The 26964-nt window shown below is 48.4% G+C and overlaps 1 protein-coding gene across 1 annotated transcript in view; it reads right to left on the bottom strand.

Moving 5' to 3' along the window:
• POLN (DNA polymerase nu) overlaps positions 1 to 26964 on the bottom strand; it is a 148808-nt gene that overhangs the window by 78789 nt on the left and 43055 nt on the right. Inside the window, exons 7-15 of the mRNA XM_061421027.1 lie at positions 22864 to 23021; positions 20184 to 20252; positions 19215 to 19275; positions 18459 to 18523; positions 8211 to 8294; positions 7807 to 7902; positions 1903 to 1959; positions 1203 to 1256; positions 499 to 564 (exon numbers count right to left, since the gene is read on the bottom strand). Coding sequence (XP_061277011.1) covers positions 499 to 564; positions 1203 to 1256; positions 1903 to 1959; positions 7807 to 7902; positions 8211 to 8294; positions 18459 to 18523; positions 19215 to 19275; positions 20184 to 20252; positions 22864 to 23021 — 710 coding nt within the window. The remainder of the gene's footprint in view (positions 1 to 498; positions 565 to 1202; positions 1257 to 1902; positions 1960 to 7806; positions 7903 to 8210; positions 8295 to 18458; positions 18524 to 19214; positions 19276 to 20183; positions 20253 to 22863; positions 23022 to 26964) is intronic.

Below are 26964 nucleotides of genomic sequence, written 5' to 3'. Positions count from 1 at the left end.
CAACCAGAGCCCGGATGAACCAAGGCGGGCAAGCAGGTGGACAGTGAGGCAGACCGGCTCGGGACCACAGGGCCAAGGGTTACGAGTCCGATCCCCCACCGAGTCCCCCCAAACTGAGCACGTGCTAAATAAGTGACAGCTGGATTAGCACGCAGGAAACCGCACAGTCTAACAGGTGAGGCCTCCTTTCAGAATCTCCCCTGGTGGCTCAGACGGTAAAGCATCAGCCCACAGTGCGGGAGACCTGGGTTCAATCCCTGGGTCGGGAAGATCCCCTGGAGAAGGAATGGCAACCCACTCCAGTACTCTTGTCTGGAAAATCCCATGGACGGAGAAGCCTGGTAGGCTACAGTCCACGGGGTCGCAAAGAGTCGGACATGACTGAGCGACTTCACTTTTTCTTTCTCCTTTCAGAAACAAAAAGTGCACAGGCAGCCACACATCCAGACAAAACTTCACCCTCACACAGAGACGGGCGCTCCACCAGCGCTGACTCACGGGGTGCTTCGCTGACAGCCTTCCGCTCACGGTGCCCGTCTGGTTCCACGTGGAGGATACGGAGCCCTTGATTAGTTGGAAAGAATCGGTTTAGGTTCTGACGATGCCGTGTGGAGGCACCCACATGCTAGCCCCCCAGTCTCTGCCTAGAGCACACAGCTCTCAGAGCGCTGCCCGGGAGAGACAGGAGCCAATGGCCCTGAACTCCCAACCCGGGTGTCCTCGGGGTTACAGGACTCCCACACGTGGTCAGGGTGACTGAGATTCTCCCCGACTGGTGCAGAGGCTGCAGGAGGGCACGTGGGCTGACGTGCTGTGGGGGGCTCAGTGTGGACTTGAGAAGGGGCTGCCCTCCCCTGACAGGCGGGGCTATCCCCTGCCACGTGGCGTCACACAAGCCACAGCACCTCAGACCGAAGACTTCTCATGCGTGAACTGAAACCACACCCCCCTCGAGGGACTGTGGAAAGGACAGGTGGCAGCAGGCGTGAGAGCATGTGGTGGCAGCAGAGTGTCCACGTGAATACGAGATTTTAAGGCAAAATGTCAACTTACGCTGTAGACCGGAATGATAACAAAATTGTGGCTCATAGGTTCAAGAGTATTAGACTATTTAAAGAAATTCTACTTGTATCTGAACTCATGTCTAAGTAACTCATATTCCCAATCACTATATATATATATATTTTTGAAGCTTTAGTTACCTTTTTCATGCAAGCTAGTAATCCATCTACAAAGGTGGACTTGATCTTGTGAACCTAGGTTGTAAAACAAAAATAGTCACTTTCTCTGTTTAAGTGTTTAAATGAGGAACAAGCGTCAAAGCCATGTTTCTCAGCGTGCTGGGTGTGGGTCATTGCCTGTCCCCTTAGGTAACCCCAGGAGGCCCTGAAATGGCCTTGTGTGGTGCCCAGGATTAAACAACAATGACCAACAGAGAAAGATGTTGCCCTGCTCCTTCCAATGATGCTTCTTACAGGAAAGCTGCAGAGAGAAGGGGACAGTGATGCCGGCCGCCCAGCCCTCACAAGGACAGCAGCAAACAACCACGCTGTGAATGGCAGCAACCGTCGTGAGCACACAGACGCCAGGTGTGTGACGAGAAACCAGGAGGGCTGGGAGGGTAGCTAGAGACGGGGGTGTACGCAGCAGCCAGCATGCGTGGCTGGGAGACAGCGAGCCCAGGGAGGGGTGGCTCCGTAGGAGGCCTCGAACTCGCACGGCGCCACGCCGCGGCGTGAGGAGCGCCGCCTCCGTGCAGAGGAAGCCGGGCTTCCATGGGGTCAGCCTGAACAAACCATCCCTTCAGGATGCGGTCAGGGCTACCTCCGTGATGATTTTGGGTGTCACGCGGGCCCCCTTCAGAAACCAACATACTTACGGGAAAAAAAAAATCTAACTTACCTGCCTGTATTCCAAAATTATTCTGGGTAATGGATGAAGGTCTTGCAGAGCATTTAACTAAAAAATAAGAATAAATATCACCAACAGAATTCCTTCACTTAATTTTAAGTTTAAACACTCATTTTCAGATGGAGAAAGTCCTGATAATACATGGTCTATCTTGACCACACTTTCCAACATGAAGACTTGTAATAAACCCAGTTGATCAAGTTTTATAGTCTTAATCCCCTAACAGAGTCATTACTGTACACATGGGAGAGAAAGGCACTTCACACGAGCTTGGAAGGAAGATTCCTCTTGAGATCTGAATCCCTGAATTCCAAACCCAGGGCATGAAGATACCACGCAGAGGAGTAAACGAGGAAACTGCCTACAGCTGTGTGACTCCACTGTCTCGGAACACCCAGCACCTGAGGCACAGCTACCGGGGCACCGAGCTGGGGAGGCAATGCTGGGATGCGACTATGAGCTTTCAATTTAATGTTTAAACGTCGAAGAACAACACACACAAAGGAAAGTACAAGATCCCATGAACAAGGTTTGTTAAGTTATCACAAAGTGAACACACCTGGGTACTGCCAGAGGGAACATTCCGGGTTCCCACAGAGGTCTCTGTCCCTCCCCCAGATGTAACCACCACCCTGGCCTCCTCCAGCAAGACCAGTCTTTACCACTTTTTGAACTTCGTATCAATGGAATAGGATAAGTGTTCTTTGTGTGTGGCTCCCTTTGTTCAATATCCGGTGTTAAGGTTGGTCCTTGTATGAGGGGCTTCCCTGGTAGCTCAGTGGTAAAGAATCTGCCTGCAGTGCAGGAGGCCTCGGTTTGTCCTTGGGTCAGGAAGATCCCGTGGAGAAGGGCATGGCAACCCACTCCAGTATTCTGGCCTGGAGAATCCCACGGACAGAGGAGCCTGGCGGGCTGCAGTCCATGGGGTCGCAGAGAGCCGGCCACGACTGAGCAGCAGCAGCAGCAGCTGTTGTGTGAAGCACTGTTGCGTTTACTCCCGTGGCCGAGTGGGATTATGTGAACGCAGGGCAATTGTTTATCCATTCCGCCCCTGCTGGATACAGGGCTCATTTCCACTCAGGGCTATGACGAAGAGTGCTGCAGTGAACGTTCTGGTGCGCAGATTTGCGCTAACACACGTCCACAGTTCTGCTGGACACGCACTCAGGGTGGGTGAGACGCGGCCACACGCAGCGGAGATGATGCCAGCCCACCCCCCAAGGTAAACGCACGGCATGTCCCCATCAGCAGCACATAGAAGTTCTCATTCTCCACATTTTTGCCAACGCACGTTCTCCTAGGTCTTCATTTTGACCCTTCTGGTAAATGTGATGTTTCACTGTAGTTTTAGTGTGTATTTCTCTGACTAATAAAGTCATTCTTCAAATATTTATTGACTGTGTATCTCCTTTCATTAAACTCTGTACATTTTTTTTTTTGTCATTTAAAACCTTGGCTTGTATGTCTTTTTCTTCTTGATTTGTAGCAATTCATTTTTCTGGACAGCATTTCCTTCAGCTGGCTATATTTAGTGGAAATATTGATATCTTCCACCCCTCAGTGGCTTGCTCTTTTACTTGTTTAATAGTGTCTTTTCATAAAGGCTTTTCACAAGGGCTTCCCTGGTGGCTCAGCTGGTAAAGAATCCGCCTGCAATGCGGGAGACCTGGGTTCGATCCCTGGGTTGGGAAGATCCCCTGGAGAAGGGAAAGGCTACCCACTCCAGTATTCTGGCCTGGAGAATTCCATAGACTCTAGTCTATGGGGTTGCAAGGAGCTGGACACAGCTGAGCCACTTTCACTTTCCATATGTTTTATGATTAATTGTGATAGCCAACAGACTAAGTCCTTCAGGAGTGCTTTTAAGATTATCTTGGCTCTTCTAGCTTTTGGCATCTCCATATAAATTTGGGTTTTGGTTCGCCAGTTTGTACCAAAAAGTCCTGCTAGGGAATCAGGACCATTTTGAATCTGCAAGTCCCCTTGGGGGAGAACTGACAACACCACGGTGATGCACTGGTGTGAGCCCCGGAACTGTATCCCTCTCTGTTTGCAGATGACTGAGCACACACAGTCTGGGCCGGCCACAGGGACACAACAGGAGGGCCACCACTGGAGTCCTCTGAGCAGGCTCTGCCCGGGGAGGAGTCCTGCCTCCGTGCAACCCAGCACTGCGGCTTCTTAGAGAAGCTGTCCCTTGGGGGATCAAAGTGCATGAAAACACTCAGCCACGAAAACTGCTTAAGATCAGCTCACTCTCTTTATCCTGATACTTTACTCACAAAAGAACTCTAACCGCAGGCTCCCTGCATATCTCCAATCCAGCTGTCTGAGCACACTTGAGAAGAATGGAGTGTTTGATCTCTGGATGAGGCCCTGCAGTGCCGGGTGACTGTCAAAGGCAGAGTGCCGGCCTCCGTCACTGTGGGCGCTTTATCACACGCTCCCTCTGTTGGCTCCAGGCACCACGTTCTTTTCCATCTCTGGCTATTCTGCAGCCTCTGCTTGGCGCCTCTTCTCTCTAACCCCTGTGTGGCAGTTTCTCAGTGTTCAGTTCTGTGGTTATCAGTGTGGGCTGCTTATGGACTCAGTGGGGGAGCTTCAAAAACATGTTGGGACTGGGCCGCGCACCCCCAGCCCCTGACTCTGTGGCTTAGTTGAGGGTCTGGGCATGAGGGATTCTCAAAAGCTCTTGCCAGGGTGGACGGCTGACCCCCAGGGCGACGACGTCCAAGGGAGCACCTCCAGCACGAGACGTCTCCTCACAGACCCAGCTGGTCTGTGTCAACATCTGTGCACGTGGCCTGTTTTCCTGAGTCCAAGACTGAGCGCTTGACATCTCTCGCCCCTGCCCAGTAAACCGCTTCTCTCTTGGTTCTTCCTGGGTAGTGGCCATCTCTATCTGCTCAGGTGCAGAACTAAGATAACCAGGAAGTATTCCACATTCACACTCACGTGAGCTCACACTTACAGAAGTGCCCTTCTGTTCTCAAAATGCTCTGGGCATGTGTCTGCCCTGCTCCAACCTCACCACCGGCACCTGGACACTGAGCCAGCAGAGCCCACACCACGGCCAAGGCCTATTAATGGGCTTCTTCCATTCTCCAACCAGCTACAAGAGTACTCTTTTTACTTTTAATTTGTACTTGTTTATTGTTGGGCACACAGCTTGTGAGAACTTCACTGCCTAAGCAGGGATTGAACCTGTGTCCCCTGCGGTGGAAGTGCAGCGTCTTGACCACTGGACGGCCACGGAAGCCCAAGGGTGGTCTTGGTCGAAACCCAGGACACGGACACCAGCATGTGCTGGCGAGGACGTGGGGCAGCAGGACCCTCATCACTGCTGGTGGGAATGCAGGTGGTGCGGCCACGCTGGAAGACAATTTGTGATTTCTCACAAAACCATCCAAAGATCATGCTATTTACTCACATGAAACAGAAACTTATATCTACAGGAAAACCTGCACACGAATGTTAAAGCAACTTCATTCATAATTGCCAAAACTTGGAAGCAACTAAGACATTCCTCAGTAGGTGAATAGATGGAATAGGACTCCGTGTTAAAAAGAAATGAGCTATGAAAAGACATGGAAGAACCTTAAGCGCATATCGCTAGCTGAAAGAATCAAATCTGAAAAGGCCACATAATAAATAACTCCTATACGATACTCTGGAAAAGACAAAACCATGGACACGGTGGTTGCCGGGGTGGAGGGAGGATGGGCAGGGGAGTGGAGGACGTTCAGGGGCCACCACTGTGCATGACGCTGCAACGGTGCACACCTGTGGTCGTGCGTCTCTGAGCCCATGTGACACCAAGAGTGACCCTAGTGCAGACTGCACTTTGGGAACGATGGTGTGTCACCAGGGCTCATCCTCTGCAACAAACGTAACCCTGGGGGGGCACGCTGGTGGTAGGGGGACTGTGTGTTACGGAGGGGCAGGGGGCACATGAGACCTGTCTGTACCTTCTGCTCAACTCTCCCGTGAACCTGAAACTAAAAACAAGGTCTAATAGAACCACACCTAAGCTCACACTTGCACCCTTACTTGCTGGTCGAAGCTGTCCATCTCACCATGGGTCTCATCCCTGTGAATGCGGGGTGGGGCAGGCGCGGGGGCAGGAGGGAGAAGGGAAGGGAGGGGCCAGTTTTCAGCTGGGAACCACGTGCACGTGTTGCCTAGCGAAGGTTCCACATATTTTTATTTTTTGGCTGCTCCACATGGCATGTGAGATCTTAGTATCTCAACCAGGGATCAAACCCAGACCCCCTGCAGTGGAAGCCAGGAGTCTTAACCACAAGGGCCAGCAGGGAAGTCACCGTTTGCTCTTTTTTATGGTCGAGTAATACCCCACTGTGTGTATGGACCACATCATCTTTACCACTCCTCTGTGGATGGACATTTAGGGCACCTCCATGTCTTGGCTACTGTGAATAGTGTTACAATGAATACCACAGTGCACGTATCTTTTCCAATTATGCTTTTCTCCAGGTATATGCAGGATTGCTGCGTCAAATGGTAGTTCTATTTTTAGGTTTTTAAGGAACCTTCATACGGTTCTCCATTGTAGCTGCATCCGTTTACATTCCCACCAGCAATATAGGAGGGTTTCCTTCTCTCCACACCTTCTCCAGCATTTTGGCAAGTTATAAGCAGAAAACAAATCAAGGTGAAGGAAGAGGCTGCAACCGGGGGCCTCACAGTCATCTGTGACAAGGAGGTTTTTCTGGAAGTAGTACTTAAGCTGACAGTCAGAAGCCAGCTGAGCAAAACCCACATGGAGCCTCCAGCCTGAGGAGGGAGCTTGTGGGAAGTGTGCTCGGTGGAGCTGGGAGTGTGGCATGTGGGGGAGAAGGAAGGACTGGGCCCAGGCCCCCGGGCATGGGCGGTGGACACCCTAGAGAGCTGGGGTCTTTCTCTGAGCGCCGTGGAGAGCCGAAGGCAAGGCAGCACCATGACTTCTCTGGCTTTAAAAGACCCTTCTGCCTGGATATGGTGCGTCAGCAGCACGGGAGGGTCACTGCCGGCTCTGAGGACACAGGAGGCGGCTGCTCACCAGGGTGGGGACAACTCAGGCAGAGAGCAGAGTCAAGTCCCGCCAGCGAGCGGTCCTTCCGGGGACGAGGGGAGGAGGAGTCCCTTGGTAACTGCTGTCCGGCCGCTGAGGGCCGGGTCGGGGGACAGTCAGCCAGCACAAAGCTCTGCCAGGGCTGAGATGAACAGAAAGTGGGGGCTGGAGGGGCAACGTGCACAGGGCAGTCTGGAAGGAAACCTTCCGCTGTTGCGAAGTCCAAGCGGGACAAGGCACAGAGAGCGACCGGGGCCTGCATGGTGGCACTCGCAGGAGCAACGCAGGTCATCTCGCTGAGCTGCCAACCTCCTCTCTACAGGCTTCCGCAGGCACCACTTACTGGATTCTGAACATCTACTCATTCTCTGCCGCTGAATTAAAGTACATGTCCCTACTCTCTGTCTTTTTAAAAATGCACTCCTCCCAAGACAAGGACAGCTAAATTTTCTAAAAAACTTAGGGAAAGAAGACAACTGATGACTTTCCCCCACTTGCAGTCTCTTATGAGGGTATGAAACTAAGAGGTCATGACTAGATGGTCAAGAATTTGGTTTTCAGGACAAATCCATCAAACCGTCTTTGCAGGAAATCAACCTAATTTATTACCACTGGAAAACTGTACTGTAAAAGCCTGTGTTCCTCATTCACACCTGAAGGGCAACCTTGGGGCAGGGACCCCTCTCCTGCTGCAAAAGGAAATGACTGAATGGAATTGCTCCGTGGAGGTTGCTGCAGGCTCGTCCGCCATAAGGAGCCCGGGGGCCTGAGAAGGACTCGCGTGCCGTGTGGATGTGCTGCAAGGGGACACTGTCGAGCCTTACCTCGGCTCCTGATGTGGACGGGAGTCTCTGCAGCCCCGTCGCGGGGGACGCGTCCTGTGGGCGCAGCAGATGCAGCCGCAGCTTGCCAAACAGGATCTGCAACAGAGGCAACGTTCCGTGGCGAGCGTCCCAGCCCTCAGAAGACCTGCACGCCACCACCACAGAGGCCAGCAGCCGGCCAAAGAGGACACCTGATCAGGTGCTCCCAAATGCGTGGGTCCTGACTCGGTCCTGCTCTTGGATTTAGGAGCCTTGAAGTGATGAATCTCAGCGTGAGAGAACACGAGCCACCCACGTACTTTTCAGACAGCCACATACAATAATGCTCGTAAAATCAGAATAAATCTCCCTTTAACCCCTGAATAGGAAGCATGTTCTATCAAAGAACCGAACTTCAGCTTTACCTCTCGAAGCTGATGATTACTCGTGATAAGAAACCGTTCTCCTGCAACAAAATGGGCTTCTTGCTCCAGTTCCTTGAGACGAGACTACGAAAGCAACAAACACGAGCTTACTAACAGTGTTCACAATTTAAGATGATTTAATTTGCACACCAAATAATTCTCAACAAAAGATCTTGTAAGAACAACAAAAAAATAATTTATAATTTACCGAAATGAGAGATTACAAAATACAAATGTTGACTCATGATGGAATACTCAGCTCATAGAATCAGTCTCCTAAGTGAAGTGGATCCAAGGAGACAAACTGAAAGAAGTAAAAATAGTAAACACTTCACCAAAGACAAGGAGGGAAAGAAGGATTCTCCAGCAGCATTCTGACCAGCGACGGGATCCAGCATCACCCCGTAACCTCGAGACTCGCCTAGGATCCCGAGGCAGGAGACGCAGGTCCACACTGCACGGCGACCTCTGTGACTGTGAGGCAGGACCCTCCCTCCCAACGGAGGCAGCAGCTCTGACAACCACGCAGACTGGCACTCAGTCCAGGCGAGGGGCAGGGGCACAGCAGGCCCACAGCAAAGACAAAGGCACCTTATGAAGCAGCTGATAGCCACACTGCCGAGCACAGCAGCAGGACGTGCTGAATTCACGAGCCCCTCACCTCCTCTCTTTGTGGTCAGAAGAAACGTAGAAAGACAGAGAGGTTGGCAGAATGAATAGAAACGCACGGCCCACCTATATGCTGTCTGCAAGAGGCTCCTTTTAAAGATACAAACAGGCTGCAATGGGAAGGACAGAAAAAGATACTCCATTCAAACAGTAATGAAGGCAGAGCAAAGGTGGCTGCATTACTATCAGACAAAGCAGAACGTAAATGAAAGCTGGTTCTAAGAGACAAAGGGTGATGTGCTATTCTTGATGCAGCAAGAAGACATAACAATATAAGCATCTACATTAACAGGTCCGTAGACCATGAAAATATACGAAGAAAAACTAACAGAACTGCAGGGAGAGATGGACAGGAGTTCTACAGTAACGGTTGGAGATTTGAATACCCCACTCACAGTAATGATTAGAACAACCACAACATAGCCCCATGGACTGCATCTCCATGGAATTCTCCAGGCAAGAAGACGGGAGTGGGTGGCCATTCCCTTCTCCAGGCTATCTCCCTGACCTAGGGAACGAACGCAGGTCTCCTGCATTGCAGGCAGATTCTTTACCACTGAGCCACCTGGGAAACCCGTAAGTAAGGAAATAGAGAACTTAAACAACAATAAAAACAGCTACATCTAACAGACAGCACATAATACTCTACCCAACAATAACATCCACATGGGATATTCTCAAGTGAGTATAGGATATTTTCCAAGATAGAATATATTTTAAGCCACTGAGTCTCAAGAGATTTTAAAAGATTGATATCATAGAAAATATGATATGACCGCAGGAAGTTGAAGTTACAAATTAATAACAAAAGGAAAAATAAAAATTCACAAAATTGTATAAATTAAACAACACATTTTTAAATAAGCAAAAGATCAAAGAGGAAATAAAAAGCAAATTTACAAATTACTTAGACATGAATGAAAACAAAGCCACAACATACTGCATATGGGATGCAGTGAAAGCAGTGCTAAGGAGGAAATTCACAGCCATAAATGCTTATATTAAAAAACAAGAAAGCCTTGAACTCAATAACCTCACTTCACAAATGAAGGAACTAGAAAAAAGAGCAGACTAAACCCAAAGACAGCAGAGGAAGGAAACAATAAATATGAAGCTGAGTTAAATGAAATATAGAATATAAAAACAATAAAGAAAACCAGTGAAACCAAGATTTGATTCTTTAAAAAGATCAAAAAAATCGACAAACCTTTAGCTAGCTGGACTGAGAAAACAGAGAAGGCTCAAACTACAAAAATCAGAAATTTAGGTGAAAATATTACTACCAATTTTACAGAAATAAACAGGATTATCAGAGAGCACTATGAACAACTGTACACCAGCAGATTGGATAAATTAGATTAAACAAATTCGTAGAAACACAAAACCTGCCAAGACTAAATCACGGAGAAATAGAAAAACAGAATAGACTATAGCTAGTAAGGAGCGGAAATCAAATAAAAAATCTTCCAACAAACAAAGCCCTGGATGCAATGGCTTCAGTGATAAATTCTACCAAACACTTATAGAAGACCTAATCCAATCCTTCTCAAAATTTTCCCCCAAAATTGAAGAGAAGGCAGCATTTCCCAGCTCACTTTGAGGCCAGCAATTATCCTGATACCAAAGCCAGACAAACACACACAAGGAGACTGCAGAGCAACGCCCTTTATACACAGTGATACAAAGCTCCTCCACAACTGCCAGCAAGCAGAATTCAGCAGTGTACTGGAAGGTTATACACCATGACCAAGTGGAATTTATTCCTGGAATGCAAGGATGGTTCAACGTATGAAAATTAATCAATATAATACGCCACACCAACAGAATGGATGGCGGGGCGGGGGGTTACATGATCATTTAAAAAAATGCCAAAAAAAGCATTTGAGAATATGATACAAACTTTTTTGATAAAAAACGTTTTATGATTTAAAAAAAAAAAAACACTCAGAAAGCTAGGAATGGAACAAGACTATCTCAATATAGTAAGTCAAAGATTAAAAGCTCACAGCAAGCATCATTTTCGGTGGTGAAGGACTGAGAGCTTCCCTGAGATCAGGAAAAAGGCAAGGATGCTTGCTCTCACCACTTCCATTCAACACGGTGTAGAAATTCTAGCCAGGGCAATTAGGCAAGAAAAAGAAAGAAAAGGCACCCAAATTGGAAAGGAAGAAGTAAAATTGTCCTTGCTTGCAGATGACATGATTTTATATGCAGAAAAATCCTAAAGATTCTACCAAAAAAAATGGTTAGAACTTTCTGAACACAGCAAAACAGCAGGATATAACATCAACACACAAACATCAGTTTCATTTCCACACACAATATGAAATGGAAATTACAAAAACAATTCCATTCGCCACAGTATCAAAAGAGTAAAATACTTAGGAATTAACTTACCAAGGAGAAACACTTACACAACGGGAGCCACAGCACGTTGTGGTCGTTCAGTCGCTCAGTCGTGTCAGGCTCTTTGCGACCCCATGGACTGCAGCCCCACCAGGCTCCTCTGCCCATGGGATTTCCCAGGCAAGAGTACTGTAGCCATTTCCTTCTCCAGGGAATATTCCCCACCCAGGGATTAAACCCATATCTCCTGCACTGGCAGGCAGATCCTTCACCACTGAGCCACCAAAGAAGCCCACAAAACATTGCTGAAAGAAATTCAAAATGACATAAATAAATGGAAACACATCTCATGCTCTTGGGTTGGAAGACAATATATTAAGAGGTCAATACTAGTCAAAGTGATCTACAGATTCAATGCAACCCCTACCAAAATTCTAAAGACAGTTTTTTCAGAAATAGAAAAATCCACCCTAAAATTTATACGGAGTCTTAAGGAACAGCAAGTAGCCAAAATAATCTTGACAAAGAAGAACAAAATTGCATGACCCACACTTCCTGCTTTCAAAACTTACTACATGGTTACAGTAATAAAAATCGTGGTATTGCCATAAACAGGCCTGTGCCTCAGTGGTAAAGAATCAGCGTGCAATGTAGAAGATGTAGGAAATGCGGATTTGATCCCTGGGTCAAGAAGATGCCCTGGAGAAGGAAATGGCAACCCACTCCAGTATTCTTGCCAGGAAAAAATCCATGGACAGAGGAGCCTGGTGGGCTACAGTTTGTCAGGTTGCAGAGTCAGACACAATTGAGCATGCTTTCCATTTTCCATTGGCATAAAGTATACATACAAACCAAACATACTCATAAAATAGTGAGCCCAGAAATAAACCCTTGCAGTTCAGTTCAGTTCAGTTGCTTAGTCGTGTCCGACTCTGAGACCCCATGAATCGCAGCACGCCAGGCCTCCCTGTCCATCACCAACTCCCAGAGTTCACTCAAAGTCCTGTCCATCGAGTCGGTGATGCCATCCAGCCATCTCATCCTCTGTTGTCCCCTTCTCCTCCTGCCCTCAATCCCTCCCAGCATCAGAGTCCTTTCCAATGAGTCAACTCTTCGCATGAGGTGCCCAAAGTATTGGAATTTCAGCTTTAGCATCAGTCCTTCCAATGAACACCCAGAACTGATCTCCTTTAGGATTGACTGGTTGGATCTCCTTGCAGTCCAAGGGACTCTCAAGAGTCTTCTCCAACACCACAGTTCAAAAGCATCAATTCTTTGGCGCTCAGCTTTCTTCATACTCCAACTCTCACATCCATACATGACCACTGGAAAAACCATAGCCTTGACTAGACGGACTTTTGTTGGCAAAGTAATGTCTCTGCTTTTCAATATGCTATCTAGGTTGGTCATAACTTTCCTTCCAAGGAGTAAGTGTCTTTTAATTTCCTGGCAGCAATCACCATCTGCAGTGATTTTGGAGCCCCCAAAAATAAAGTCTGCCACTGTTTCCACTGTTTCACCATCTATTTCCCATGAAGTGATGGGACAAGATGCCATGATCTCAGTTTTCTGAATGTTGAGCTTTAAGCCAACTTTTTCACTCTCCCCTTTCACTTTCATCAAGAGGCTTTTTAGTTCCTCTTCACTTTCTACCATAAGGGTGGTGTCATCTGCATATCTTAGGTTATTGATATTTCTCTTGGCAATCTTGATTCCAGGTTGTGCTTCTTCCAGCCCAGCATTTCTCATGATGTACTCTGCATATAAGTTACATAAGCAGGGTGACAATATACAGCCTTGATGTACTCCTTTTCCTATTTGGAACCAGTCTGTTGTTCCATGTCCAGTTCTAACTGTTGCTCTTGACCTGCATATAGGTTTCTCAAGAGGCAGGTCAGGTGGTCTGGTACTCCCATCTCTTTCAGAATTTTCCACAGTTTATTGTGATCCACACAGTCAAAGGCTTTGGCATAGTCAATAAAGCAGAAATAGATGTTTTTCTGGAACTCTCTTGCTTTTCCCATAATCCAGCAGATGTTGGCAATTTGGTCTCTGGTTCCTCTGACTTTTCTAAAACCAGCTTGAACATCTGGAAGTTCACAGTTCATGTATTGCTGAAGCCTGGCTTGGAGAACTTTGAGCATTTCTTTACTAGCGTGTGAAATGAGTGCAACTGTGCAGTAGTTTGAGCATTCTTTGGCATTGCCTTTCTTTGGGATTGGAATGAAAATTGACCTTTTCCAGTCCTGTGGCCACTGCTGAGTTTTCCAAATTTGCTGGCATATTGAGCACAGCACTTTCACAGCATCATCTTTCAGGATTTGAAATAGCTCAACTGGAATTCCATCACCTCCACTAGCTTTGTTTGTAGTGATGCTTTCTAAGGCCCACTTGACTTCACATTCCAGGATGTCTGGCTCTAGGTGAATGATCACACCATCGTGATTATCTGGGTCGTGAAGATCTGTTTTGTACAGTTCTTCTGTGTATTCTTGCCACCTCTTCTTAATATCTTCTGCTTCTGTTAGGTCCATACCCTTTCTGTCCTTTATCGAGCCCATGATAAAGGACATGAAATGTCCCCTTGGTATCTCTAACTTTTTTGAAGAGATCTCTAGTCTTTCCCATTCTGTTGTTTTCCTCTATTTCTTTGCATTGATTGCTGAGGAAGGCTTTCTTATCTCTCCTTGCTACTCTTTGGAACTCCACATTCAGATGCTTATATCTTTCCTTTTCTCCTTTGCTTTTCGTATGAACAGGCAAAATGATAGGATACTGAAAGAGGAACTCCCCAAGTCGGTAGGTGTTCAATATGCTACTGGAGATCAGTGGAGAAATAACTCCAGAAAGAATGAAGGTATGGAGCCAAAGCAAAAACAATACCCAGTTGTGGATGTGACTGGTGATACAAACAAGGTGCAATGCTGTAAAGAGCAATACTGCATAGGAACCTGGAATGTTAGGTCCATGAATCAAGGCAAATTGGAAGTGGTCAAACAAGAAATGGCAAGAGTGAATGTCGACATTCAAGGAATCAGCAAACTGAAATGGACTGGAATGGGTGAATTTAACTCAGATGACCATTATATCTACTACTGCGGGCAGGAATCCCTCAGAAGAAATGGAGTAGCCATCACGGTCAACAAAAGAGTCTGAAATGCAGTACTTGGATGCAATCTCAAAAATGACAATGATCTCTGTCCGTTTCCAAGGCAAACCATTCAATATCACAGTAATCCAAGTCTATGCCTCAACCAGTAACGCTGAAGAAGCTGAAGTTGAACGGTTCTATGAAGACCTACAAGACCTTTTAGAACTAACACCCAAAAAAGATGTCCTTTTCATTATAGGGGACTGGAATGCAAAAGTAGGAAGTCAAGAAACACCTGGAGTAACAGGTAAATTTGGCCTTGGAATATGGAATGAAGCAGGGTAAAGACTAATAGAGTTTTGCCAAGAGAACGCACTGATCATAGCAAACACCCTCTTCCAATAACACAAGAGAAGACTCTACACATGGACATCACTAGATGGTCAACACCGAAATCAGTTGATTATATTCTTTGCAGCCAAAGATGGAGAAGCTCTATACAATCAGCAAAAACAAGACCAGGAGCTGACTGTCGCTCAGATCACGAACTCCTTATTGCCAAATTCAGACTTAAATTGAAGAAAGTAGGGAAAACCAGTAGACCATTCAGGTATGACCTAAATCAAATCCCTTATGATTATACAGTGGAAGTGAGAAATAGATTTAAGGGACTAGATCTGACAGATAGAGTGCCTGATGAACTATGGACGGAGGATCGTGACATTGTACAGGAGACAGGGATCAAGACCATCCCCATGGAAAAGAAATGCAATAAACCCTTGCATATATGGTCAAATGATTTTGATAAGGTGCTAAGACCATTCAGTGGAGACAGAACAGTCTTTTCAATAAATGGTGCTGGGAAAACTGGGTATCCACATGCATAAAAATGAAGCTGGATCCTTACTTAACATCATACATAAAAATTAACTCAAAATTGGTCAAGGACCTAAAGGTAAGACCTAAAATAATAAAATTCTAAGAACTCTAAGAAGAAAGCCGGACAAAAGTCTAACAGCATTGGATTTGGCAAGGATCACTTAGATATGGCACCAAAGGAACAGGTAACAAAAGAAAGATATTTTAAATTAGATTTTATGACAATTAAAAATTTTGTGCATCAAAAGACAGTACTGGGGTGGGAGGTGGGACGGAGGTTCAGGAGGGAGGGGACATGTGTATACCTGTGGCTGTTTCACACTGATGCATGGCAGAAACCAACACAACATCATAAGCCACTGATCCTCCAATTAAAAATAAATAAAAAAATAATGATAGGTAGAAGTGTATAACTTAAAAAAAAGTATCAACAGAGTAAAAAGGCAATCCATATAATGGGAGGAAAATATATGAAAATCATGTTGACACGGGATTAATATCCAAAATATATACAGAACTCCAAAAACTAAACAATAAGAAAAAAATCCAATCCCAAAATGGACATAGACCTTGAATAGATATTATTTCTCAAAGAAGATGTACAAATGGCCAATAAGCACATTAGAAGATTTTAAGCATCACTAATCATTGGTGAAATGCAAACCGAAACTACAACGAGATGCCACCTCACACCCGTTAGGATGGCTACTGTCAAAAAAAAAAAAAAACCCAGGAAACAGTAACTGCTGGCGAGGATGTAGAAAACTGCAACCTTTATGCACTGTTTGTCAGAACATAAAATGGTACAGGGGCTTTGGAAAAAACATGGTGGTTCCTCGAAGAATTAAAAACACAATTACCGTAAGATCGAGCAATTCACCTCTGGGCATATATTCAAAAGAACTGAAAGCAGGATCTTAAAGAGGTATTTGTGTACCTATTCTCTTAGCACGTATTTACAATAGCTAATCACAGTAAGTTGCTTCCATTTTCCACTGGCATAAAGACAGACATAGAATATGGAAGCCACCTAGGGTGCATGCATCAACAGATGAATAGATAATAAAAGTGAGGCATGCACATACAATGGAGTATTATTCAGCCTCAAAAAGGAAGGACATTCTGCAACATGCTACGGCACGGATGAACCCTGAGCACACGACACTACGTGAAATGAGCCGTCACTAAGAGCAGCAGGGCTACGACTCCACTCACGTGATCACCGGGACTCCGCAAAGTCACGGAGAGACAACGAGCAGTGACGGGCGCCAGAGCTGGGAGCGGGGAGAACCGCAAGCAACTGTTTACTAGCTGTAGGTTTTAGTTTTACAAGACGAAGAGTTATGGAGATGGAAGCTGGTGATGGTTGCAGAACAAGATGAACAATTCCTACCATCACACTCTGTAGTTACAGAGCTTCCCTGGTGGCTCAGATGGTAAAGAATCTGCCTGCCATGCAAGAAATCTGGGTTCGATTCCTGGGTTGGGAAGATCCCCCTGAAGAAGGGAAATGGTTACTCGCTCTAATATTCTTGCCTGGAGAATTTCATGGACAGAGGAGCCTGGGGGCCTATATAGCCCACGGGGTCGCAGAGAGTTGGACACGACTGAGTGACTAACACTTCACTTCTGCAGTTATGATCAGTTTGGATGGTAAGTTTTATGTTAAGGGTATTTTATCACAATAAATTTTAAAAGATGAGCGTTATTCATTGTATGCTATTTCCTTCTCAATTAAAAAAGTGAGTAAAGAGAAAAAAATCAGTTCCAGGTTTATAAACCTAAGTGCAAAGGCTAATGAAAATAACTTCAAACATAATGGAAGAGAGACTTCACGAACTCGACAAAAGGAAAGATTCCTTAAACAGGATGCAAAAAGCACTAACCATAAAGAAAAAGACTGATAAAATTAAAAATTAAGGACGGCTATTGATCAAAAGACATTAAGAGAGTAAAACGGTAAGACATAGAGGACCAAGGTGTACAGAACAGGCTTGTAACCAGAATATATTGAGATGTTCTATAAATCAGAAAGTGGAAGACAGAACCCTCAATATTAAAATGGGTAAAAATTTTGAGCAGATCCCTTACCAAGGAGAAACTCCAAACAGCCAACAATGAAATAAAAGCTAGTCACCCTCCCCAGTAATCCGGACACCAGGAACCAACATCATAACAAGATACCACTGCATCTTCACTCAGAGTCCGGGGACCCGTGCCGGGGAGGAAGTGCAGGACGGGCCCTCATGTGCACGTCACGCAGCTGTGGCTTTAGAAAGCAATTCAGTGTCGTCTGACGAAGCTGCGCCAGCAGCTCACCGCGCCTCGGACCCGGGGACCATGTGCCCACGGGCCCAGGAGACCTGCTCAGGGACACAGCATGGCCTGTGATGCCAGACACAACCCTGCTGCCATCACACTGGGGTGGAGCGTGCAGTGGAGCACTAAGAGCCAAGGGGCATGGGGAGAGAGGCCAGACACGCCAGCTAAAGGGGCACGGACCGAAGCTGAGACCAGGGGAGAGAGGCCAGACACGCCGGCTAAAGGGCACGGACCGAAGCTGAGACCAGGGTAGAGAGGCCAGACACGCCGGCTAAAGGGGCACGGACCGAAGCTGAGACCAGGGGAGAGAGGCCAGACATGCCGGCTAAAGGGCACGGACCGAAGCTGAGACCAGGGGAGAGAGGCCAGACACGCCGGCTAACCTACAGCTCCTTCTGAGAGAAAGCAACTGTACTATCAAGCTTTTAAATGGAAAGCTGTAAAGGATGTGGACAGTGGAAGTCCTGCCAAGTCAGGAAGGGGGCTCCGACAGGGAAGGGCCAGCAGGGCTTCCGGATGTTCTCAGCTTTGACCTGGGTGATGGTCATCCCAGAGTTTCCTTTAAAATATTAACTTTAAAACAACTTAAGTGGAACCCTTAATGCATCTTTTTCAGGCATCTTTATGCATCCCTCTATTTTTCACAGTTAGAAAACTTTGCTTTTGCTTTTTTAAAGTATCCAAGAAACCCATGACCTGCCCTCACCCACTCAAGGGGCGATGCCCTCTAAACCAGCACACGTCCACATGGGGCGGGCACCAGATGTGGTCTTGCTTCAACTCTTTCCAAGTGTGATATCCCCTGCAGGAGTCAGATGGGGCGACAGTGCCCCAGGCTGGGCCGAGTGAGGAAGAAAAGGCCAGTGACGTGGGCCCCCCGGGAGCCGCCCACCAGGCAGGGGAGGGCCAGCACCCGTGGGCAGCCTGACGGACGTGCTCACCCCAAGAAGCGCTGACATCCGTTCCATCTCCTCCTTGTTCACCCGAATGCGGTGGCTTTCCATCACTGTGATTCAAACACCAAAGCAGATACCATTTGTACCGCATTAGCGAGTCATTTCTGAGAAAGACTGAAGGGCCAGGAGCAAGCCTCCCTCCCCGACGCAGACCACGAGGACAGTGCAGGCTCAGCAGCGTCCCCCAGGGTCGGCACTGGAGCCCAGCGGTGGTGGTGGTGGCGTGGGGATACCGTGGGTGGGGAGGTGGCCCAGCCGCTTGGCTCCAGCGCTGTGTGCAAGGCTCTGCTCTCCCAGGTGCCCAGCAGGACAGAGTGGGCCAGGGGCTCAGAGCAAGGACAGCGGGGAGCCTGGAATAGCCCTTCCAGGGGCTTCTCACGAAGTGTGAAGGTCCAGCACTCCAGGACAGGACAGCTGCTGACATGCGAAACTTCCAAATAGGCCCCTCCCCGCTGCTGTTCTCGGGGGCGCGGGAGTCAGGAGGGCCCTTGCCCCTCGGCCGGGGCACCTGCAGAGCAGGCAGCTCAGAGGGGCTCCCCGAAGTCAGAGTCCTTCTAGACCAGGAGGTGACGCACGCCACATCCTGTGGTCACAGAGGACAAAGGGGAAGCTAAGGGTTTGCTGCTCTTTGGCGCCCATATGATGCACTGCCCACCCCAAACTAAGTCACCAGAAAACAGGCGTCCCGGACAGAACAGAGAACTCTGGAAAGAGCACTGCATCACCTTCATGGTAGCTTACCTGCCAAAATCGGTATCAGAGGGAGCTCCAAAGTCCAGAAGAGCTGCCATAAACCACAAACCTGTTTTAGGGGAAGAAATGACATCGTCTTACTTTGAAACTGTTACTTCTGCCCGCATTTTGCACAGCCCGCTTAATCTCACTGAGCAGCTCCTCTGGGTTATGTGGTTAAAACTCCTATTTCTGTCAAGTATCCTATCTTATGATTAATATTAATACCAAGCCCAAACGGAAATATTCAGAAATATCTGGTAGGACAGGTTCCACTCCCACTTTCCTTTCATCTTTCTCATTTTTAAGCGTGATTTAGGTATTTGTGGTTTAAGTCTCCCACTTTAATTTCAGAACAGGAGGAAGGGCTGAAGCCCTCTGGGCCACATCAGCTGGGCTCCTTCTCTGCTGTCAAGCTGGCTTTGCCCATTTGCGGGCAGGAGGAGAGGGAAGCGGCGTCCCCTGCACCAGCTCACAGGGCACTGCCGGCCCCCGTCCTCGGCCTGCGGCCACTGCAGGACACTGCCTTCCCAGGGTCCGGGTAAAAGCCTGCACGTCATTGCCGGGGTGGAGAAGCTCCCAGCCAGTGCCTGTCTGCTCAGGCCCCTCTGTCCCGTGCTGGCCCCCAACTCCTGCCCTTGCTGTGGAACCTGGTCCCTTTATTCAACCTTTCTTGACTAGTCCTTCAAATGACCTCTGCTTCCCAATGAGACTCTGAGTGGAGCTGAAATGATCACTTAGCTTTTACGTTAACTGCAGCGTTGGAAATGTTCCAACTGAATGGAAATCTTTTTTAAAAACAATGTTACAATTGTTGTCAACCTACAGAGGACATTTAAAAAGTCAGGTCTCATCATCTGGACAGTCCTCCAGTGAGTGACACCCAGGTTCCCGTCTCCTGCCCTAGGGGACATGCCTCCTGTGGGTCTGGACGAAGGCCAGCCCCTAGGCAGTGAAGCTACCACGAAAACGCCTTGCCTGCAGCTGGGAGCAGAGGTGCATCGTCAGTCTGTGGAGCACCCTCAGTTTCGCACGGACAGTCTGATTCTTCAAAAGAGCAAAAGAATGAACAGTTAGGAACGTTTGGGAGCGACACTTGTCACGCTCTAGGAAGCCACAGCTTTTCCACACAGACTGCACCCTGGTGCTGTGACCCATCACCCCAAGAAGAGCAGCCCCACGCCACGGAATATTCTTGGGCAAGCTCAAGATCCCTACTGCTTTCTTACTTTCCCTCCACCCCCACTGCCCTCATTTTACAGGAAGTGAGCCACAGAGAAGCTAAGCAGCCAGGGGCAAAGACCGCGCAGTGGGAGGGACAACAGGACTGGGTCTCCTGGTCTCGGCCTCCACACTCACCACCTACCCTTGCCCCAGACACACACAGAGCCGCTGGGAGGTGCACCAACCAGAGTTCCAGCAAGGGTGGGGGGAGCCTCAGCCCTGACACGCAGTCTTATAGCCACTCACTCCCAGAGGCCTGGGGTCCTCACTGTACCCCTCACTCTGCCACATGGCCCAGGGACTCTGGGTGCCCAGACGCAGCGTCAGAGACCCCTGCCCACAACGCACTCTGCAGTGGTCGTGCAGCCACCGGGTCTGGCTCTCCCGGAGCCACGGGCACATCCATGTCCATCTTGGCTGTGCCCAGCACATGGCCGGCCTGCCGCCTGAACATGCTGCCTGCTGCACAGCGCTGAGCTGCGTGGCCTCCCCAGGACCAGCTCAGGCCCCGTGGCGGTGTTCAGGGCCCGGCAGCTCAGCCGGCCGCACCTGCTCTCCCCCAGCGGTCGTCATCTTTCCCTCCCGTGCGGTCTCGCTGCTGCCCCACGGGACCCACACTGAGTCCTCAGTTTCCATGCTCTCCTGCTCCTGCATCTCACACTGCGTCCCTGGGCCCTGCAGAGCAGAGGGCCCCTCCCCACCCCACTCTCACCACGTGCTCCCATGACAGACACGTCGCTGGACAAGCACGAGTCCTTCCCAGGCTGCCTCCTTTCTGCCGAGTGTGGATGAGGCCTTGGGCAGAGCCTCTCGGGGGAGCCGTAAGCCGGGGCACTCAGGGCGCCTGAGCCACGCGGCCGGGCCTCCCTGACTTCTGTATTTAAGCCACTCCCACCTCTAAGCTGCACATGTGTGTACCAGGAAAAGCGCCCCTTTAGAGTCAGAAATGCAGCCTGAACTCTGCCTCGACTTGACCTTGGGCGAGGTGCAGACATGAGCCCTGTGCACCAGAGTCCTCCTCTGTGAATGGGGCTGACCACACACCGGCGGACCACTCTTTCCTCCCGCTACAGTACCCCAGCCTCTCTGGGGAAGCGCCGCCCAGCAGCATGGACCTTGGAGGACTGCTCATCTCCACGCCCTGCTGCCCTGCCAAGGGGCAAACATGTGACACAACGATGGAACGGAGACTCTGAGCGCTAAAACTGTGAATCTTGGACAAAAGTCACGCATGGAGGAAAGGTCATGGTTCACTGCTGGCCCCGGGTCCGTGGGCTTCTGCTGCCTCGGTCCTCAGAGCCACCTGGTTGCTGTCTTCCCAAAGCTTGCTCTGCCTTTCCTCTGAGTCTCAGCTGCCCCACATTCCTCTGACAAATTCCTTTTAGACTAAGGGAGGGTAAGGGTCTCTGTTTCCAATCCCAAGCCTCTATCTGACACAGATCCCCGACTCCACCCCCTGAGCAGGCCTGTAGGATCAAATGCCCCAAATAACAGTCCCGAGCTCAGCCCTGCATGCAGGGCAGGCTCACACTGCCTCCTGCTTGGCCTTCCAGCCCTGCTCTGAACTGTGCTTGTTAACTGACAGCCAGGGAGCCTGGACAGAGTGGCTGAGGACACGGGCGCTGCTCCGGCTTGGCTGCCTTCTGGCCCTGTGGTGCAGCACATCAGGTCTCCCTCGCCCCAGGCTCTGGGCAGGGTTCCAGGGCTGCACACACCCTTGCTTCTGCAGACAATGGTTCCCAACAAGAGAGAGGGGCCTGGAGAGACAGACCTGAGCAGCCTCTATGACTCTCCCCACAGGGACCGAGGAGCGGCCACCCGAGGCCTCCACCACGGGGGCCAAGCCTCCAGAACAAAGGATTTATCAACAAGCAGCTGTCCACTCACAGAGCAGGTGACCCTCTACACCAAGGACGCATTTAGGAGAATCAGGCCATGAATGGCGTCTCCCAGGGACAGCTGCACAAAGGGAGAGGAGTCATCCGTCCTCATTCAGTATCCTCTACCAGAAGGCATTTCTGCCAAACAAGTAAACGTGGATGTGGGCAGTGTTCTTTTCACTACTGGGCTGTCCATGAAGTAGAAAAAGTTCTTAGAGGAAAATTAGGGTTGTATTGCGGAGAAGGCAATGGCACCCCACTCCAGTACTCTTGCCTGGAAAATCCCATGGACGGAGAAGCCTGGTAAGCTGCAGTCCATGGGGTCACTAAGAGTCAGACATGACTTAGCGACTTCACTTTCACTTTTCACTTTCATGCATTGGAGAAGGAAACGGCAACCCACTCCAGTGTTCTTGCCTGGAAAATCCCAGGGACGGGGGAGCCTGGTGGGCCGCCGTCTATGGGGTCGCACAGAGTCAGACATGACTGAAGTGACTTAGCAGCAGTACCAGGGTTGTATTGAGGTCCATAAACCTTTTCTTAAAACAACTCACCACAGTCTTTCTTGAGGAATTTCCATGCGTGCTGTTGACTGTAAGTGTGGTGGGGTTTCCCAGGTACTTTGCCACTAAATCTTCAAAAGAGAGTGCGGCATCACTAGGATCTATCAGCCACGCAGCGATTCTGGGATCCAGCCCTACAAAGCCAGCAACTGCAGAGAGAGAAGTCTGTCAGTCATTCTATGGAAAACAAGTACTTTGCCCTGCCATGGAACAATGGACTGACTCAGAATTGGGAAAGCAGTATGACAAGGCTGCATACTGTCACCCTGCCTATTTAACTTACATGCAGAGTACATGCAGGCTGGATGAAGCACAAGCTGGAATCAAGACTGCTGGGAGAAATATCAATAACCTCAGATATGCAGATGATACCACCCTTATGACAGACAGTGAAGAGGAACTAAAGAGCCTCTTGATGAAAGTGAAAGAAGAGAGTGAAAAAGTTGGCTTAAAACTCAACGTTCAAAAATGAAGATTATGGAATCCAGTCCCATCACTTTATGGCAAATAGATGGGGAAACACTGGAAACAGAGAGAGATTTTATGGGCTCCAAAATCACTGCAGGTGGTGACTAAGCCAGGGAAATTTTAAAAAATATGCTTGCTCCTTGGAAGAAAAGCTATGACAAACCTAGACAGTGCATTAAAAAGCAGAGACGTAACTTTGCCAACAAAGCTATAGTTTTCCCGTAGTCATGTATGGATGTGAGAGCTGGACCCTAAAGAAGGCTGAGCACTGAAGAATTGATGCTTTTGAACTGTGGTGTTGGAGAATACTCTTTGGAAACCCTTGGACAGCAAGATCAAACCAGTCAATCCTAAAATAAATCAACCCTGAATATTTATTGGAAGGACTGATGCTGAAGCTGAAGCTCCAATACTTTGGCCACCTGATGCAAAGAGTCAACTCATTGGAAAAGACTCTGATGCTGGGAAGATTGAAGGCAGGAGGAGAAGGGGATAGCAGAGGATGAGATGGTTGGATGGCATCACTGACTCGATGGACATGAGTCTGAGCAAGCTCCAGGAGATGGTGATGGACAGGGAAGCCTGGCTTCCTGTGCTGCAGTCCATGGGCCTGCAAAGAGTCAGATACAACTGAGCAACTGGACAGCAATAACAAGGCTCGCATTAACAGCTACAGTCCTACCATCTCCTCCTTCACAGAGCTAAGCAACAAGTGACGCTCTGTCACTCCTGAAGAAGGCTGAGCCTTTGCTAAGAGTGGTCTCCACCAGCCAGGTCCCACACAGCCGGTCTCCATGGGGAATCCATCCCAAACTAACTCTCAATGAAGCTGAAAGAGACGGCAGTCGGAAGCCTCAGCCCCGCCCTTGCCATCTTGCCTCACTTTTCTCCCTGCTCTGGAGCCTCTCTCTGCCCCATGCGCCTCTCTTTTCAACCATGCGTCTCCCCACTTTCACTCGTCCCAAGTCTCCCCTCCTCCACCCAGCTGCGGGGCAGCCTCCCTGACCCAGCACTGGGGTGTCAGTTTCCCGAGTCTCGAGAGAGAAGGAGGAGGCGTGGGGTGATCTGTGCAGCGCCCTGCTGGGAGGAGCCCTGCAGTGCTGCACGTGACGTGTGCAAAGACACTCAGGGCAAGGCCGCTTCACCCCTCACCTCGTAGTCTTCTCGTCTGAAAACTGGGAGAAAAGATTACCAGAAGTAGCCGTGGGACACATATGAATATGCACTTTTAAAATTTTTATTTTGTTTTTTGGCCGCGCCATGCTGCATGTGGGATCTTAGTTCCCTGACCACAGATCAAACCCACACCCCTGTGTTGGAAGCTTGGAGTCTTAAAAAGTAGACCACCAGAGAAGTCCTGAAGGTGCTTCTTTAAAAAAAAAAAAAAGTGATACTTGCCTAATATATTTTAGTACCAGAGTATTTTGGACCTGGAGCCAGAGTAATAAAAGGATGAGGGGACTGATAAATTAAGAGACAAGTCTGGCAATCCTGAGTGACTGCTCTCTGAAGTTGCTATAACATTTTGAAGTGTGCTTCACCATGACAAAGAGTTGGTCTTTAAATAAAACTGTAGTCTTAGATCACATCACACTAAGCATTATATTTTCTGGCATATTTAAATCACAGTAGTCTAAGAGATTTATATTTACCCAAGCAGCCAGTATCGTCGCTATTTTTCTGATAGCCGGGAAGTCACCTGTGTTGACAGATTTGGAACTCTGGGGGACAGGAAGTCGGCCAGCACTCTGCCTGCCTGCCGCCATCAGCCGTCAGGACTTTATATAACCGTGTCTGCGAACACTGACCCAGCCACACGATTTCATTCCGTCTCCCTTTCAAAGCTTTAGTATTCCAAAAGTAAGGGTTCTTATCAACAAATGCTTTTGAAAAACCCTGGGGAAGGTCTGCAGCACTGGAATGGTCTGGGGACTGTTTCCTACAAACTCTTGTAACTAATAAAGTGAAGCTATCAGGACAAGCCTCACACCAGGGAGTGAAGCTATCAGGACAAGCCCCACACCAGGGAGTGAAGGTATCAGGACAAGCCCCACACCAGGGAGTGAAGCTATCAGGACAAGCCCCACACCAGGGAGTGAAGCTATCAGGACAAGCCCCACACCAGGGAGTGAAGGTATCAGGACAAGCCCCACACCAGGGAGTGAAGGTATCAGGACAAGCCCCACACCAGGGAGTGAAGCTATCAGGACAAGCCCCACACCAGGGAGTGAAGGTATCAGGACAAGCCCCACACCAGGGAGTGAAGCTATCAGGACAAGCCCCACACCAGGGGAATGTCAGGTACTGGAAAAGAAATGCCAACAATGCAGATGGTGAATGAGCTAAGAAAAATTAAGAAAATGATAGAAGTTATGGTGGTAAAGAACCTGCCTGCTAGTGCCGGAGACATAAGAGACACAGGTTTGACCCCTTGGTTGAGAAGATCCCCTGGAGGTAGGCATGGCATTCCACTTCAGTATTCGTGCCTGGAGAACCCCACAAACAGAGGAGCCTGGAGGGCTACAGTCCGAAGAGTCAGACATGATTTAAGTGACTTAGCATGACAATGAAGAACTCAGTTAGAAATACTTAAGAGATTAGGTGACTTAGTAAAAGAAAAACTTGATAAATAGACAAAAGAATTCAGGAAAGCAAAGTAAAACCAAAAAACCATTTCTGAAATAAAAACTAAACTGGTAATCAGTTCAGTTCAGTCTCTCAGTTGTGTCTGACTCTTTGCGACCCCATGGACTGCAGCATGCCAGGCTTCCCTGTCCATCACCAACTCCTGGAGCTTACTCAAACTCATGTCCATCGAGTTGGTGATGCCATCCAACCATCTCATACTCTGTCGTTTCCTTTTCCTCCCACCTTCAATCTTTCTGATCATCGGGGTTTTTTCCAAGGAGTCCATTCTTCACATCAGGTGGCCAAAGTATTGGAGCTTCAGCTTCAGCATCAGTCCTTCCAATGAATATTCAGGGCTGATTTCCTTCAGGATTGACTGGTTTGATTTTACTGTCCAAGGGACTTTCAAGAGTCTTCTCCAACACCATGGTTCAAAAGCGTCGATTCTTCAGTGCGTAGCTTTCTTTATGGTCCAACTCTCACATCCATACACGACTATTGGAAAAACCACAGCTTTGACTAGATGGACTTTTGTCAGAAAAGTAGTGTATGTCTCTGCTTTTTAATGTGCTGTCTAGGTTGATCGTAGCTTTTCTTCCAAGGAGCAAGTGTCTTTTAATTTCATGGCTGCAGTCACCACCCACAGTGATTGTGGAGCCCCCCAAAAATAAAGGCTCTCACTGTTTTCACTGTTTTCCCATCTATTTCCCATGAAGTGATGGGACCAAGATGCCATGATCTTCGTTTTTTAAATGTTGAGTTTTAAGCCAGCATTTTCACTCTCCTCTTTCAACTTCATTAAGAGGCTCTTTAGTTCCTCTTTGCTTTCTGCCATAAGGGTTATGTCATCATCTGCATATCTGAGGTTATTGATATTTCTTCCAGAAATCTTGATTCCAGCTTGAACTTCATCCAGTCTGGCATTTCGGATAATGTACTCTGCATATAAGTTAAACAAGCAGGGTGACAATATACAGCCTTGATGTACTCCTTTCC

Source organism: Bos javanicus, chromosome 6 (genome assembly GCF_032452875.1).
Source record: "Bos javanicus breed banteng chromosome 6, ARS-OSU_banteng_1.0, whole genome shotgun sequence".
NCBI classification, from domain to species: domain Eukaryota; kingdom Metazoa; phylum Chordata; class Mammalia; order Artiodactyla; family Bovidae; genus Bos; species Bos javanicus.
The sequence above is the reverse complement of the archived record's forward strand: the minus strand, read 5'-3'. Positions and strand labels throughout refer to the sequence as shown.